Raw genomic sequence first — 15,738 nt, 5'->3', positions numbered from 1 at the left:
TTGGACATCGATCGGGGCCTGACACTGGCGAGAGGCACCTAACCGTACTCCGACGGGAAACACTCCATCATTGGAGGGGCGTTACATCGGTTAGAATCCTTACCGCGCGCGCGCGTGTGTGCGCGTGTGTGTGCGTGTGTGTGTGCGTGTGTGTGTGTGTGTGTGTGTGTGTCAGCACCCCTCTACACCTCGTGGTGGGTGTGGACCCGCGTAGGGGGTTTAGTTGTTGGGTGGTGTCCGTACTTTTCAGTTAGTTGGCCAACTGGAATAATGTTGGTTGGGGTCGGTTTGTCGTTAGTCGTTGCCAGGGTGATGGTGCTGCAAGCAGGCAGGTCGCCAGCAGCAGCAGACGGGAGGGGTGCGGAGGGGAGGTACGGAGGCAAGTACGGAGGGGGGTTTTGGAGGAGGGTACGGAAGGGGGTTACAGAGGGGAGTACGGAGGGGGGAGAGGTTTTCATCACAGTTGAAGAAGTGAGGCGCACATCTGAGAGGGCTTGTTCTCTTCACATCTTCTCGGAACACTGCACGGCAGATTGTACGGCACGTGGTTCCATCGTACCTACTCACTCCGTCGTATCGTTCTCTTGCCGGCTTCAGGCACCCCCGGGCGGCAGCAATGGTGGTGGCGGGCGCAGTGTACGACACTTCAAGTTCGCTCAGGATATGAGATCCAGATCCATGCCACGGGACGAGCTGGAGGAGGATGTGCTAGGAGGGGAGGAGGGGGGGAACGGCGATGGGCCTCCGGAAGGAGCCACCGAAGAGGTGTGTTTTGTGTTTTTTTGTTGTTTTGTATGTTTTGTATGTGTGCCTTTGGTTGTATGTGTGTAAGTTTGGTTGTATGTGTGTATGTATGTATGTATGTACCTTTTCCCTCTTCCCCACGCTCGTTTGAAACCTGCCAAAAAAAATGATAGCGGATTTTTATACGGCTCATGGCGTTTTCTCCCATGCCGTACACAGGAGCGGCGCCTCTACGCCATGCGCCGCGCGTCCGGGGGCCCTATGTACGGCGACGAGAAGATCGCCCCTGTGGATCAGATTCAGCTGCAGCGCGAGATGCGGCGTAGGGCCCTCCTGGAGCAAATGAAGAACAGCGCCTGGGCGGACACCTCCCAGCAGTGAGGAGGAGGAGGGAGGTGAGGGGGGGAGGAGGAAGAGTGCGAGTTGTGACTTGCGAGTACAACCACGAACATGATAAATATGGGCCCCGGCCCCGGTGATGGCGACGGCGACGGCGATACCCACGACGACGACGGTGATGGCGATGTATGACGGTATCATTGTACTCTGCGACAGTCGCATCAGCGATAATTAAATTGAGGGTAATCGTGGCTGCGCGCATTCCGGATCGAACCGGGGTTGTTTGCAGGTTGCGAAGCTGTGGCGTATTTTGAGTTGTGCCCTTGAACGGAGATGGGTTTGTGTACGGCGGCTGGAAAATTGGGGGGCCCGGGAGCTGTAGCTGTAGCTGCTGCTGCTGCTGTTTCTGTTGCTTCTGTTGCCGCCACCGTTGGGTCGCAGGAGGTGGAGAAGGAGGAGGAGGGGGAGGAGGGGGTTGAGTGGTGCGGAGTTTGGGCCTGGAGTTTGGGGTTTGATGGGATGCAGGTTGCAATCCGGGCGATTTGGGGTTGGGCGCCGGATTGGGCTCCTTTGAAGATTTCCTTTAGTAAAATAATCACCTTTGAAAGTTCCCTCCGGAAGACGTTACTCGTACCCTGAAATAAGGTAAATGAAAGGAACTCATGGCCGGGGGGTCCGGGGGGCCCGAGGCCAGGGGAAGCGAATTGAATGGCGGGAGGCCGAATGCAGATTTGCTTGGGTTTGGGATTTTGTCCTTTCGAGGGCGAGAGATCCCGCGCTCTGGCATACTGTGTTTTTACTCGCAACGACTTGATGATGATGCGAAAAAGGCGTGGAGGGATGGAGGTGAACACAGCAGATGGCAGTCAATTAGCCGGCCGGCCAGTCGTACACGTGTTTTGCCCGTGTACGGCACACTCCCCTGCACCCTTACCCATTACGCGCGATCGTTCCTCAAGGTCGTGCTGGACGACGCGTGCTGGCCGGCTGGCTGGCTCCGGTGTGATATTGTTAATTGTTATGGTTTTGCGATTTGGCCACCACGATGGTGGTTGATGAGAATCCAGAGCATGGCGGTTTGTTGGACGGTTTGTTGGACGGTTGGTTGGATGGTTAGTTGAAGTAAGCGGTTGGAGCTGGTAGTTGTGTTTGCAGTTGAAGGCGATGTTGTCTTCCCGGGGTAGAGGGTCCAATGCGGCTACTGACGGGGCAGGGACCGAACTAACTGACAGACTAACTGACAGACAGACTGACAGCGGCTTTATGGGAAAATTTAAAAATTAGGTTAAGGATTAAGTTCCATGGGAATGATGCTGGGGTTGATGGAAGGCAAAATTACGAGTACGGTACCAGGTACCGTACAAGTACGAACATGACGTCCGGAAAATGTTGAAAAGTGGATCATTTCAAAGGTGGATGATGTGTTTAGCTCACTTCTGTATATATGACACGGATTGCGACTTTTTGTGGGGCTTACAAAACGGTTGTAGTACGGCAGGTGGAGTGGTGGAGTCCAGGTGGGCCTCTTGCTGCTTTGTTGCACATACATGCATACATGTGTACATAAGGTGCATTTAGTAACAAGTGACAAGTATTGTTGCAGGTGCGTGTGCGCGAATGCAGGTGCGTGTGTGTATACATATGTGTGTATGTGTTTCGTCCTTGCATGTATGTATGTATGTGCTGCAGGTGATGCGTTTACAGTTGCAGGAGTATCTGACTGTGCCAGTGTGGAGGTTTGCAGGGATGTAGGTGGAGGTGGTGTGGATATGGTGGATGTCGACAAAACACTAAAACCCTAAAACCCTGAAGCGGGTTGTCCCCCAGTGGTGGACCCCCTCCGAGAAGCGACGTGGAGGACACATACACACACTCACACGCGCATACATACACACATACATACATATAGACCTACGCTGAGTGTCTTGATGTGAACTGAGCTGCGAGACGGGATTGGAAAAGCGTGTGTCTGTATGTTTGTACAGATAAACACGCGTTTCTATACATACGATGTGTGTGTGTGTCTGTCTGTCTGTCTGTCTGTCTGCGTGTTTGTGCAGGGTTGAGGGGCCTGGGGCTGGTCGGGTCTGCGGGGTCCTCCCGCGGGGTTCCCGGAGGTTACGAAGTGAAGCAATAGGCTAGGGACTGCTGAAGGTCCCCAGCGAGGGACCTGTGGCGAGAGTGACGGTTGGTTGTTGCCGTTGCGTAAAACCACGGCCTGCCCTCCCTGGTCGCTTGGTGGTGGTTAACGACTCTGCACCCTACCGCTACTCCGTACTGGCTTCCCGTGCCGTGCGTATTGGCCCTTAGTGGTTTTTAATGCATCGGCGAGGGCTTGAAATACGAAGCCTGAAGCCGACGTTGTACATAATCGCATTGACAGCGCTTCTCTGCGCTTTGATGATATGCCTGTATAGGACTGCGCACTGCCACGACCTGCTTGCGGGTAGCAGGAAGGCGTCGTACATAGTTACACACATGCACATAAATACATACATACATACACACCTTGAGGACGCTGCGGCTATCGCATCCCCTTCATTTAAATGACGATGTTATGTTGTGCCGTGTTGTGTGCCTTACTACAAGAACCAGATCCTGGTTGGCCGCATGGGAGGACTGGGTTGACTCATCCGGCTTGTTGCTGCGGCTGCGGCTGGAACTGTTGTAGAAGCCGTTAGTACTAGTATGTGTCAGCTGGATCCGGATCTGTATCCGGATCTGGATCCCTCATTTGCTTATTGAGCGGGCTCTGCGCTACAAGTCTCTACCACTGCTGCTGCTGCATTTGCAACTGCAATCGCACTTGCTGTTGCTGTTGCTCAAACAGCGAGGAGTGGAGATCTTTGCAGAGAGAAGGAGGGGGGTTGAGGGTGGACGGCCATTGCCACTGATTGCATGGCAATCTGATCTGAAGTCCGCAGGCATCATGCTCTACATGACGCAGTCTGGCGTTTGCATGGATTGCTTTCCATTGTTTGTACATGTGTTTAAATCTAAATCCATTGGGGGCCCTGTAATATCCATATTATTGGACAGTACTGTGGATTGTGATGATTCGGCTGCTGATTATTGAACGATACATCGTCACTTAGATTTCAAATGCTTCGCGGATGTGGCACAAGGTCGCCTTGGGTCGGCCTGGCGCTCGGAACGGCAGCATTAGTTATATCAGTGTGGAAGGGCAAAGGCACCGTACTCCCAGCTACTACTTGGTTGTTGTTAGAGCACGAAGGTAATCTGTCACGTAATCTAAATACCTGGCAACTTCGAAAGCCTTTCAAGGTTACAAGCCACTGCACAAGGCTGCTCCCGGCCCAAGCTGGGATGGAAAGAATGTCGCACGCAGCTAACACAGGCTTAAGGAGAGCACCAGCAGAGAGCACAAAACGCACAACCATATGAATTTCTATGGGTTGGTATGCATCAAAGCAATCTTGGCGCCGACACGGAAAGGTCCAGGGCGCTTGTGCCTCGGCCGTTGCAACGAGCAGCGAGACTAAACCTGTATGACCGCAATTCCTTAACAGTCTGCAGGTTTGAGAGATTAATGCCCAATATTTCTACCTAAAAATTTTGGATTGCAGCATGGTTGGGCCTACCGCCAATGGAAGGTTTAAGAGAAACTCTACCTGAACTTGGGTTATGTAAAGCCGCAGTATGCCTATATGCATAATATCTTATATTTGTACATGTATTGTCTCTATTTTCAGTAAACACATTTTACTTTGAAGGACTAGATAGCTGCTTTTCTTGGGTACGACACTTTTGCTCTACCTCGTTTCGACTATCACGTAGCACCTTGTGCGAAATGCAATCGTGGCGAATCGCATCGATAATAGACACGAATAACTTTATGGCACGCAACTTTAATTATACTTATTTTGTTCCCGCATGGGGGCAAACCGAGTTCAGCAGATGACTGTATGGTTGCCGAATATCCTAATAAACATATTTGTGTTAACACATGACCCTAAAATGCAATACGACCTATGATTTCCGATGGGACTCAGCGTTTCGTCCTGCCTAACATCTAGTGACGACTTCCATGCAGCAGCTGAACTGGCCCGCGCGCTTGACGCCGGCGACCATGCATCAGTGCTGGACGTACTACAACAAAAGCCACAGCTGCTATCCCAGAAATTCTTGCCAACGCGCAACACGGTGTGGCATCACATTGCACGGAGCGGAGATGCTCAGCTGCTCACAGCGCTCTTTCCTCTTGTGGAGGACACTTACGCCCACATGCTACCAGCTTCCAGTCCGCTGCTTCAGCAGCGCCGACAAGCTGCGGCAGTAAATCCGGGTGAATTGGATTTCCAGCAGGAGTCCAGCAGAAGCCCGCTGGCGGCTATATCTACGATGTCCTCGGGACTTGGCGACTTGGCGTTGCCAACCCCCAGCTTTACGAATTTCCGTTCCTTTCATTCACCTCAAAACTGGAGAACGCAGCGTCGCCGGTCAAGTGCTACCGATGCTGCTTCGTCCGTGCCTGGCGACGGCGGCGGCAGCAGCCTAGGTTACATTGTCCCGGGAGCAGTTGCGACCGGCGCTGCCGTTACCACTGACGGTACCGCCATCGCCGCCACAGCGGCGATGATGATCGCCACGACCGGGAGCGACGACTGGGCGACTGGCACCGGCAGCAGATTCCCTGCTGGCGGCGGCGGCGGCGGCGCAGCTGCCGACGCCACCGCTGCCGGCGTTATCCAGTCCACAGCGGCGGCAGCGGCAGCGGTGGCGGCCACTGCAACAAATGCCTTCCCTCTTACCGCTGCAAATGCTGTCGCTACGTCATACACCTCGGCCGCCATGTTTGCCATACTCCCGCCTGCCTCTGAAACCACCTTCGAAACCCCTACCACTGCCAGCAGCGTACGAGGGTCTTTCCTGTCGTCACGACATTCCCCAGTAGTATTGCCGACTAGGAGAGCCCCCAGCCGCTCTGGTGCCGTACAGCCCCATCCGCGCGGCGGCAGCAACGGCGCCGCCGCAGCGGCGGCAAATGCCGACCTCAGTCTAAATCCTACGCCCGCCGTACGGTCAGTGGGGCCAACGGTTCGTCCACTACGGCGCGACACGTCGTTGTCAAGTACGGCAGCCAGTCGTACTGGAGTCCATGAGCCGCGGGGCTGGCCATCTTGGCGGCGGCTTTCACGAGGCGGTAGCGGCGGCACCGCCGCCGCCTCCCCTTCCGTTGTCGCTGCCGCCGCGGGCGCCGCCACGTCACGGCACTCCCGTCGGCCAGGCGCTGCGGTGCTCGCCGCGATGCTGAGCAGCCGCAATGGGAAGGGTCAGACGCCGCTGATGGTGGCGTGCTCACACGGCCAGGCCCCCGTGGTTGCACTGATGTTGCGCAAGGTGCGTGTGTACGGTTCCCGGTGTACGGGGCCGTGTGTACGGGGCCGTGTGTACGGTCCCGTGGCAGCTGTTGGGTGATTAGACGGTAAGGCAGTCTGCGGAAGGTCCGGGATGTGGCGACACGTGGTGTCGTACAGCTGTTGTCGTATCCCACCGCGGATGGGTGGTACAGGTGTCACCACCCTGGGGGGCTCATGAGCCGATGACACACATCACCCCAGCAGGGTACGACAGCCATCCCGGCAGGGTACGACAGCCATCCCGGCAGGGTACGACAGCCATCTGGCAGGGTGCGACAGGCATCACAGCAGGGGCAACATATGTATGTTGTTACAGGGTGGTTAACTTCGCCAGCGGCCCCCTTTCCCGGGGCAGTCCCTGCTCTCCCCTGTGCTAGAGGGGCACCCTAATCGGTCACCCCATCCGACTTAGAATGTATTCGTTGGGTTCGGCAACTCACCACCAGCATCCAACCAAATCTAGCGGATCAACGGCGCATCAATTTAGTTCTTGGTCAGCTCGCAAGCTGGTATCATCACGTCCTACATCGTCCACATGATGGGGGGCCATCTCCCAATTTAACACTTCTCCAACACCCGAGGAGCCGGCAGGCGGACTTGAACCCGGGTCGGCCGAGAGCAGAAGTCAGGCCTTAACCTCTGCCAGCCGCCTGCCAATGATGTATATGCCATATGTATGTATCATCGTGCGGAAGGGAAACCAAACAGTTTTAAACTTCATAACGTTCACCCTTTTAAAAGCACTAACTAACAAATCGTTTAAAAGCACTAACTAAACGTTTAACTAAACGTTTAAAAGCACTAACTAATCGCCAACTGTAACTACCAGGGCGCCGACCCGTGGGCCACCGAGCCGCGCAAGGCCCTCACCGCCCTCCATCTGGCTGCACTGTACGGCCACTACATGTGCGTCAAGCTGCTTTTGGGTTTGCTACCCGCAAGCCCGGCGGCGTCGGCGGCGTCAGTGGCCGCGTTGTCGACTACCGACTCGTCGCAGCCGGCGCCGTCGGTGTCCGGGATGGCGGCGGCGGCGGCGGCGGCGGCGACGGCCAGGTCTGTGAATTGGTGGCTGTTAATGCCATTGGCAAGGTTTGCTTCTGCCGTTGTGTGTGTGTGTGTGTGGTTTGCTTCCCGTGGTGGCTGCTTTATGTGTCCTTACACTGTTTATGTGCTAGGAATGATTCACGACAACACAACCTTAGTAATGCCGCACTCATAATTCTGTTAGACGCTGCGTTTCACCAGCCGCCATTTGGCCAGCTAAGATGACGTGGCTACATGAGTAATACGTACGGCGAGGATGTGCAGATGCGGCAAAGCTGACCGTACACATGAACAATGCGAAGTTACACGCTTCCGGGGCCGACGGACCGAGCTGTACAACTCCCCACAGATCACCACACCAGGTTCAAATTCGCTGTTGCAGCTGTCAGTACGACACCAACCGCCGTCATAATCGTGCTAATTAAGTAGGGCCATCGCTCTATAAATGCACCCTTAACAGCTCCGGCGGACGATGGGGTGAAAACTGTCAATCGATCACTCCTCGTGACCTCAATTCATGCTATGTTACTGTCCACTACTGCTGCTACTGCTATCCCTACTTCTACTGTACCGACGTCTGCTGGTGCTGATGCCGGGGGCAGCAGCCGGCAGTGGTAAGAGAAAGAGAGACACGGAGGAGAGTTTGTTAGAGTATGTGACTGACTTGTGGAGGATTCGATGGGGCGACCTCCTAGTTGCATGAGCGGATGGCTGTTGGCACGACCATTACACGGCTGAATGGATAGCATGTGAATTAATCACATTGATTGGTAACCCAGCCAGCCCCACGCGGCGCACAAGCCATGAGCCCCTCACGCCACCCTCACATCGGAGTAAGAGCTCATTCGTGAAGCCGTACGTAACCGGGCCTGGCTGCGGGTTTTAACCGCCAACCCAATCAACAACTTATGATTCCCTCCACTCGTTCAGGCTGCTAGAGGCCCGCACTCGTAGCGGGGCAACGCCGCTTCATTTGGCTGCCGATATGGGTCACACCGCCGTCGTGGAGCTACTGCTGCAGTACGGCGCCGACCTGACGGCGCGTGTGAAGCCGCCGCCGTCGCCGCCGGCAACGTCGCTACTGCGGCCGCCGTTGCGGCTGCCGGCCGCGGCAGCGGCGGCGGTGGCGGCGCTGTCGAGCATGTCTCGACGCTGTTGCCGCCTTTGGCCTCTGCCGATGCTACTGCCGATACTTCCCGCCGCCGCCGGCGCGACGCCGCTGCATTTGGCGGCGCGTGGCAATGACGTGTCGACGGCGTTGGCGCTTTTACGACATTATTACGTAAGTGCATTTGGCGATGTGATGCGAACAGTGACGTACCGAGGCGGCAGCGAAGTGTCTGTCTGTCAGTCTGTCTGCCTAATTGTCTTTCTGTGTCTGTCAGTCAGTCAGTCAGTCAGTCTGTCTGTCTGTCTGTGCCTGTCGGCCTGTACAGGTGTGGTCTTATGTGGATGTGTGTTTTTCTCCTACGTGCCTTTCTTTCCTCCCGAGGTGCGAGGAGCTTCGGACTTTTTGCTGTACGAGCCGTCATCCTACATTCCGTACATGCCCGCCGTACGTGCATTATGCTTTAACAGTTTAATATATCTGCATGTCATGCAATCCAATTCCAACTAACGTAACAGTCGTCCACATAACGGGCATCCCTTTGCCTCCTCCTTCCTCCTCGCACTGGAGGGAGGGAGAGCGTTCCCTCCCAACATCCCTTTTCTTAATTTTTAATTTTCCGTTTTTTGCTAGATTATTAACGGCTTTCTAGAAACTCCGGCTCCCTCATTAAAATTACATTCAACATCATGGGCTCCACGCTAGGCTTTTTACAGGGGGCCCCCCATTGTTACAGGAACTTGTGATTTGTATATAATTATGATGTGCGGTGTTTTCCTTTCCTCCGTGGCTTTTAGGCGTTGTAGTATTACCCTTGGGCCCTCGGCTCGTATGGGTAGTCTTACAGGTATGGGGTCACGCACCCCCAACCATGTAACACACACACACACACACACACACACACACACACACACACACACACACACACACACACACACACACACACACACACACACACACACACACACACACACACACACACACACACACACACGCATAACACGTCTTCGTCGCAAGTAAGCCCGTGAAATTTTACGGGTGCTGTGCATTACGGCTTGGGGGATTACGGGTCAAGACCTTGTGATTACGGGTAATGTAACCTGTGGATGACTTCCAGCACGGGCAACCAACAAAATGTCACCTATGTTCTTCCTTATAAAAGGAATGCTTTGGCAACTTAAAAATAAGCATGTTTACAAATTTTCTTGGCCGGTAATTACATGTGAAGACCACGTGATTACGGGTAAACATGAATTTACGAGTGAAAACCCTTCCCAGAGTGTAAAATACCATTTGATGTAAATAATATGCACGGCGGCTCACGTTTTGCGAAACACACACGCAGGCAATGCTGCTTGGGGAGAGCCCCCGGGCTCTGACCGACCCGCGGGATATTGGAGATGCGCGAGGCCTGCGCCCGCACCAGATTGCGTACGGCAACCGTTCGTACCGTCTGGCAGTGATCCTGCGACCCGACTACCCTCCTCGGTGAGTGGGCCGGTGGGTGTTGCCTCTTGAGGCACCGTATGCCTTCAACGTCTACCGCCGTTTGCACATGCACAGACAGACAGACAGACAGACAGACAGAAAAGCAGATACAGACGCACGCGCACAAACACATAGATAAGACAGTCAGACAAGTACAGAACGTGCCTGCTTTGCCTTCGCCTTGCTTTGCATTCGGCTGCTGGCTGGCCGTACAATTTTTGTCGTACAGACAAGAAATTTCTCTCCGCCCTCATCGGGGGAAGGAAAGATCTCAACCTCTGTGTCCGCGGAGCCCTAAACACGCCATTCGTGTCCGTCACCGATTTTTGGTAATAATAGTAAGATGTAAATTAAAAGGATTTTCATGGCGGATTTAGCTCAGTTGGGAGAGCGCTAGACTGAAGATCTAGAGGTCGCTAGTTCGATCCTAGCAATTCGCAGTTTTACCCATCATTGGCCATGTATCTCTCATAAGTATGGAAGTGTCAGGCATTGTCGCGCTGAAGTGCTTCGCCCTAAGTAAGTTGATGATAGCCCTCCGGATTTCACGGACACACCCGCACTTGTGTGCGGAACTAGTAACTGCGGACATCTTCACATGACTCTTCACATGAACAAAAGTTGTTCACCTTCGCCGCCGCCGCCGGCAACCACCACCACTACTGCACATCACCGTCATCGCTACTGCCAGTCACAATGATGAAGTGCAGCACCTTGGTGGACTACAGCCTCCTGCTGTGGAACGCTAGGGCCGTTGCAGGGTGTGTAGGTCCTCCGTATCGTACATCATACGCCGTACTTTCCGACGATTGACTGAATAAGCAAGAATTTGGTGAGCCACCCACACGGCCTAAAGCTGGCAGCATCTATCGATGCCGTTCGCGCGGCGATCGAGTAGCGAGTATGAAAATATTCTAATTTGGCAAGGACTGAACAGAAGTCGTAAGTCTTACGGCCTGCACCGTCCCCAGGCAGCCACCTTCCGTCTCACAACACTGCCGCGATGCATTTTTTCTAAACAGTGGCTATAATAATTTTATATGAGCCAATCAGAGCTTAACATTTCCTGATGGTGTGTGATGATGTAACGATGCATAATCTTGCTGTTGGCGGCGGCGGCGGCGGCGGCGGTGCAGGTGGCTTTTTGGAATGGACTTGGGCGTGTTATACGGCCTCGACGAGTTGGAACGGAATTTCGAGTCCGGCGCCGCTGCCGTTGCCACCGTCGGCGGAGGCGGAGGCGGAGGCGGCCGCCGGCTGTCATCAGCGGTCCCGACTCTAGCGGCGCTCGCTAGTGCCGTACTGCGACGGGCCCTGCTGCAGGATCTTGACGCGCTGGAAGAAATGGCCACGAACTGTACGGCACCGTACTGTGGCGTCCTGTCCTGCGGCGGCAACGGTGTCGATGTCAGCGGCGACGCCGATGGCGCCAATGGTGGCGGCGGCGGCAGTGGCGTTAGCAGGGAGGCGGCAGCTGTCGTTCTGCCGCCGGCAGCGGCGCCGCCGTCGCCAGCTGGCGTTAGCTTGGCGGCATGTGTGGCGGCCTCCGTCACGGCATCACACGCCGCCAAGGTGACGGCGGCGGCGGCTGCATTACACGACGTGACTGCTGGGCCGTCAACTTCAATTCTATCGGCGGCGTCGCCGCCCATGTTCTGTCCGCTAACCGGCGGTACGGCATTGGCTACCGCCGACGGCGATCCAAACCGCACCGACGTCACCGACGCTTCAGGTACTCCGCAAACGGCTGCCATCGCCGCCGTAACAGATGCCGTACCGCAAGTAATGGGGCGGCAGGTTACCCACAGACCAGTGAGGCCTTCCGGGGCGGTGGACGCGATGCAGCCGCCCAACGGCGCTGTAGCCGCCGCCGCCGTCGTTGGCGGCACGGCTCCTTTCCGGCCCACGCCGACCCATGTGTCGACAGACAACGCTGAGTCACCCCGGCACCGACGCCAGTACCAGGTCCGCGATTTCGACGTCGACGACGTTAATGTCTGCAGCCCTGGCTTCCACCGCGGCGAACATGTCCAGATCAGGCCCGTCTCCGCTGTTCCGTCCGCCGCCGCCGCCGCCGCCGCCGCCGCCGCCGCCGCGAACGTGACGGCGAGGCGGCGTGTCTCACCGCCACGGCGGCCTATCTCCGCCTTCGCTGCAACAATGGACCGGCATTACGGATGTCCACTCGTAACGTACGACACAATTTGCGGAAGCCGTGTTGGCGGCGGCGACGGTTCTGTTGTGGTCTCCACGCCAAGCACATCGGCAGTCAACCGCCAAGACGGCGTCGTACGGCATTTCGAAATAAGCTCTCCAGCCGGCGGGCTAACTGTGCCGACGGCGTCGGCCGGTACCTCGTCGGCAGTTGAGCTGTTTGAGGTGACAAGAGGTACGTCTCCTCCTTGTGTGACGACGGCCACAGCACTGCCGACGGCGGCGGCGGCGGCTGCTGTACCACCGCTGTTGTTTTCATTACGGCAGACAGCGTGGGGTCCACACGCCGGGGATGACATAGTGGCGGGCGGAGGCACAATGCCGTACCGTACGGCGTCAGGTGCTGAGGAGGCAACGGAGCCGCTGCCCTGTGCGGTTAATGTGGTGTCAGCGTTGCACCCGCCAAGAGTTGGAGCCGGCGTGGCGGCGCCACCGGTGGCGGCGGCGGCGGCGACGCTGGTAGGAGCAATGCCGCCATCGCCGTCGGCGTCTGCTGCTGCTGGCTCTCCTAGGTCAGCCGTACATTTGGTCTTGGAGCAGCGACGGCTGTCGGCGGCGGCGGATTCTCGCTCTCCCGTCGCCATCGGCACTACACTACACTTCCCTAGCGGAGGCGTCGCCGTCGCCGCAGCTGCGTCGGCGTCGGCGACCGCCACGACTGCTCCGGATTTTATCACGCCGTACGACATTGCTGGCGTTAAAGCAGCGTCTTCGGTCTGGGGCCGGCGAGAGGACAGAAGCCCGGCGGCGGCGGAGGGCTGTGACATCTGCTTGGATGATGCGACTGGCGACGGCGGGCGACTGGTTTTGGTCAGTCTGCGGCATTGCGGTCACCGTTTGTGCGTTTCATGCGCCAGGAGACTCATAGACACGGCATTGCCCAGGCGACCTGCCACGTGCCCCTTCTGCAGAGGTCACATGGCGGGGTTTGACCTTGCGCCAGGGTACGACAGGCGTGGCGATTGCGGCGGTGCTGCTGCCGCCGCCGCTGCCGCTGCCGCCGTGGTGGCGGCGGCGCCGGCTGTAACGGCGGCAGCATTTTCTCGGGTGCCGACGCCTCCCAGGGGCCAGCGCGATGCGACTGATCCCGCTGCCGCCGGGGACGCGGGTGTGGTTGCACTGGCGGCGGGGAGGTTATCGAGGCGGTGAGGTGTCGTACCAAGTACGGCAAGTGCTACCAGGGCAGCTAATAACCTTGGAAAGGGGCGTTTTGATTTTGGAACTTGATAGGTAGTTTGTTCCGTTTGCGGTTAGTCGGTTATGACAGCAGTTAAGGCGCCAGTCCAATGAGGAGACAGAAGATTGCGTAGAGGCAGCGACGTTTCATGGGGGGATGTCCGGCCGCATGTATGTATGTCTGTGTATGTTATGTGGGACAGGGGTTCATATCTTCACCCGTGGCCGCTACCCGGCAGACCCTGCCTTCCCCGGTATTTCGGGGCATCCTTATCCCGTCACCCTAGTCAACTTCTCAGTGGATCGCTTAGGTTCCGCACCCACCACCAGCATCCAACGGAATCTGCCGGATCGACGGCGGCTCAATTCCATTCCTGGTCAGCTCGCAAGTCAACTTTATCCCAGGTCACGACCGTCCATCGACTAGGGACACTTTTACCTTCCACCATCGACCCTGACAGGTCTTAATCCCGGAACCTCCGGGCGCATCAGTGTGTGCATGTATGTATGTTTGCTCGTCGCAGGTTGGTCGTTGCGCGTTGCTCGTCTTGTTTGGGTCGGTTAGCTGGTTTGTCGGTTGTAGCGACAGTTTGATTCGGTGACGTCCGGAACCAGAGCTCGGCAAATCGGTTTCTACGGCTGCGGGAGGGCAAAATCTCCGTCAGTAAACCTAGAAATTTTCAAAGTCGAAAACAGAGTTCAAGTTCAGGCTGCAAATCACGTCTTTTGGTCAAATTTCGGTCATTAGGGAGCCGCCGCCTTACGGGGCCTTAAGCCGAATTTCGGCTGCAGGCACTGCGGTACTGCAGGACCCGCCTTATTTGCCGACCTCTGGTCCGGACGCGCAGACTGCCTAAAACCAATTGCACCCAAAAAATTCTCCTGTCAACAGTCAAACCAGGTCAAACCTTGTCAACAAACAGTGCGTGATCGTTTTCCTTTACATAACGATGACGACGATATTGTCCTCTTTGCACTGAATGCCGTTATGCTCGCCCTGCGGATTATTTGTGTGCTTTGGAACCTATGTCGTACACAAACTGCCCAAATTTTACAACGTACGGGAAGTGGGGGCAACACAATCAGCGAGTGAAGCCGACGCCCCGTGAAGTCCCCATTGCTTTGTGCCGTACTTAGGGCACCTGCCGTACATGCCTAATGCCGCTGTTGGCGTAGGCGGTAACTATGAAAGAGGTGAGCAACATCCGCCGTACAACAGCCGTACGCCTTGGTTGGGAGACGACAATCCTTAGTGCAATGCCGATGCCGATGGTGAAGATTATGATGTGTTATGTGCGACAAGATGCATTAAGCGGCGCAGTGAGTAGCACGATATCAGTCAAAGCGAGATATCGATATGTGTTGTATATATTAGGTATGGATTTTAACCTGCGTCACAGGACACAAAATGAAATTCAGGTTCCAAGAACATTAAGAACCCTAGCCGTACTGTATGAATAAGCGCAGGTACGGGCTGAATTGGAACGTTTGTTTGTACGATGTATGAGTGTACGAATTGTTGGATACCTTCGTTGTGACCTGACAGGAGTTCCCTCGCCCCCGGGACTGGGGTTGAGCAGCTGCTGAACTTTCTGTTTCTGGTTCGCTCGTTACTCTTTATCATCATCGGGGGGTTATCCGTGCTCACACAGTACGACGGCTGAAACTTTGGATGGCAGTATGAGGAGAGGAGAGGAGAGGGGGAGAAAGGAGAGGGAAGGAGAGGAGGAAGGCCGAGGAGAGGAGAGCAGAGGAGAAGTGGGGGAGGAAGGTAGACATCGCATCTCGTGCGAGAGGGAGAGCCCCGGGGAAGCAGGGGAAGGGAGGAGGTGGAAGATTGCATATTGAACGAAAGTCATGATTTATTATGATTTCATTCCCTTGAATGCGAATGCGAGTGTGTTTCATGTCATACTGGTGTTTCTTCAAATATGTTGCATTAAAGTTTTGAAAAAAATGAAAAAAAAATTGTTCGTGGTCACGAAAGTTAAGAATAAATAATGTTCCGACCGTACAAGTTCATTCCTCCAGCCAAAAATGGACTGTCCATGCCAAAGCCGCTAGAATCTTACAGGAGACATACATGTTACCCATATCATAGTACTTTAATGCCATGGATACTGCTAGGAAGGTCACGCCCGAAAGTCAACGCGGAATCGGACTGTTTCTGACCGGACCGAACGCTGCAAAATATTCGGACCCGAAGCTCCCAAAGCTTGGAAGGCCATTAAAGCAGATATAAAA

At 55.4% G+C, this 15,738-nt stretch overlaps 2 protein-coding genes across 2 annotated transcripts in view; both read left to right on the top strand.

Annotated features, from left to right (window-relative positions):
- VOLCADRAFT_92529 (uncharacterized protein) overlaps positions 1–1,125 on the top strand; it is a gene marked incomplete at both ends in the record, with an annotated part of 17,470 nt that extends 16,345 nt beyond the window's left edge. The window contains 2 exons of the mRNA XM_002951934.1: positions 598–765; positions 964–1,125. Of these exons, the coding sequence (XP_002951980.1) occupies positions 598–765; positions 964–1,125 (330 nt within the window). The remainder of the gene's footprint in view (positions 1–597; positions 766–963) is intronic.
- Positions 1,126–2,410: 1,285 nt separating this feature from the next.
- Positions 2,411–15,081, top strand: VOLCADRAFT_105299 (uncharacterized protein; the record flags this gene model as incomplete). Its single annotated transcript, XM_002951933.1, has 11 exons — positions 2,411–2,706; positions 5,141–6,444; positions 7,294–7,517; positions 8,439–8,790; positions 9,001–9,063; positions 9,962–10,104; positions 11,241–11,461; positions 11,837–13,463; positions 14,343–14,416; positions 14,632–14,688; positions 15,041–15,081. The coding sequence occupies exons 1-11, from the start codon at positions 2,631–2,633 to the stop codon at positions 15,079–15,081; spliced, it is 4,182 nt and encodes a 1,393-aa protein (XP_002951979.1). The 5' UTR covers positions 2,411–2,630.
- Between the last annotated feature and the right edge of the window lie 657 nt (positions 15,082–15,738).

Source organism: Volvox carteri (assembly GCF_000143455.1).
Source record: "Volvox carteri f. nagariensis unplaced genomic scaffold VOLCAscaffold_26, whole genome shotgun sequence".
Classification (NCBI taxonomy): domain Eukaryota; kingdom Viridiplantae; phylum Chlorophyta; class Chlorophyceae; order Chlamydomonadales; family Volvocaceae; genus Volvox; species Volvox carteri.
Note: the sequence above shows the minus strand (reverse complement) of the source record. Positions and strands in the feature narration are given on the sequence as shown.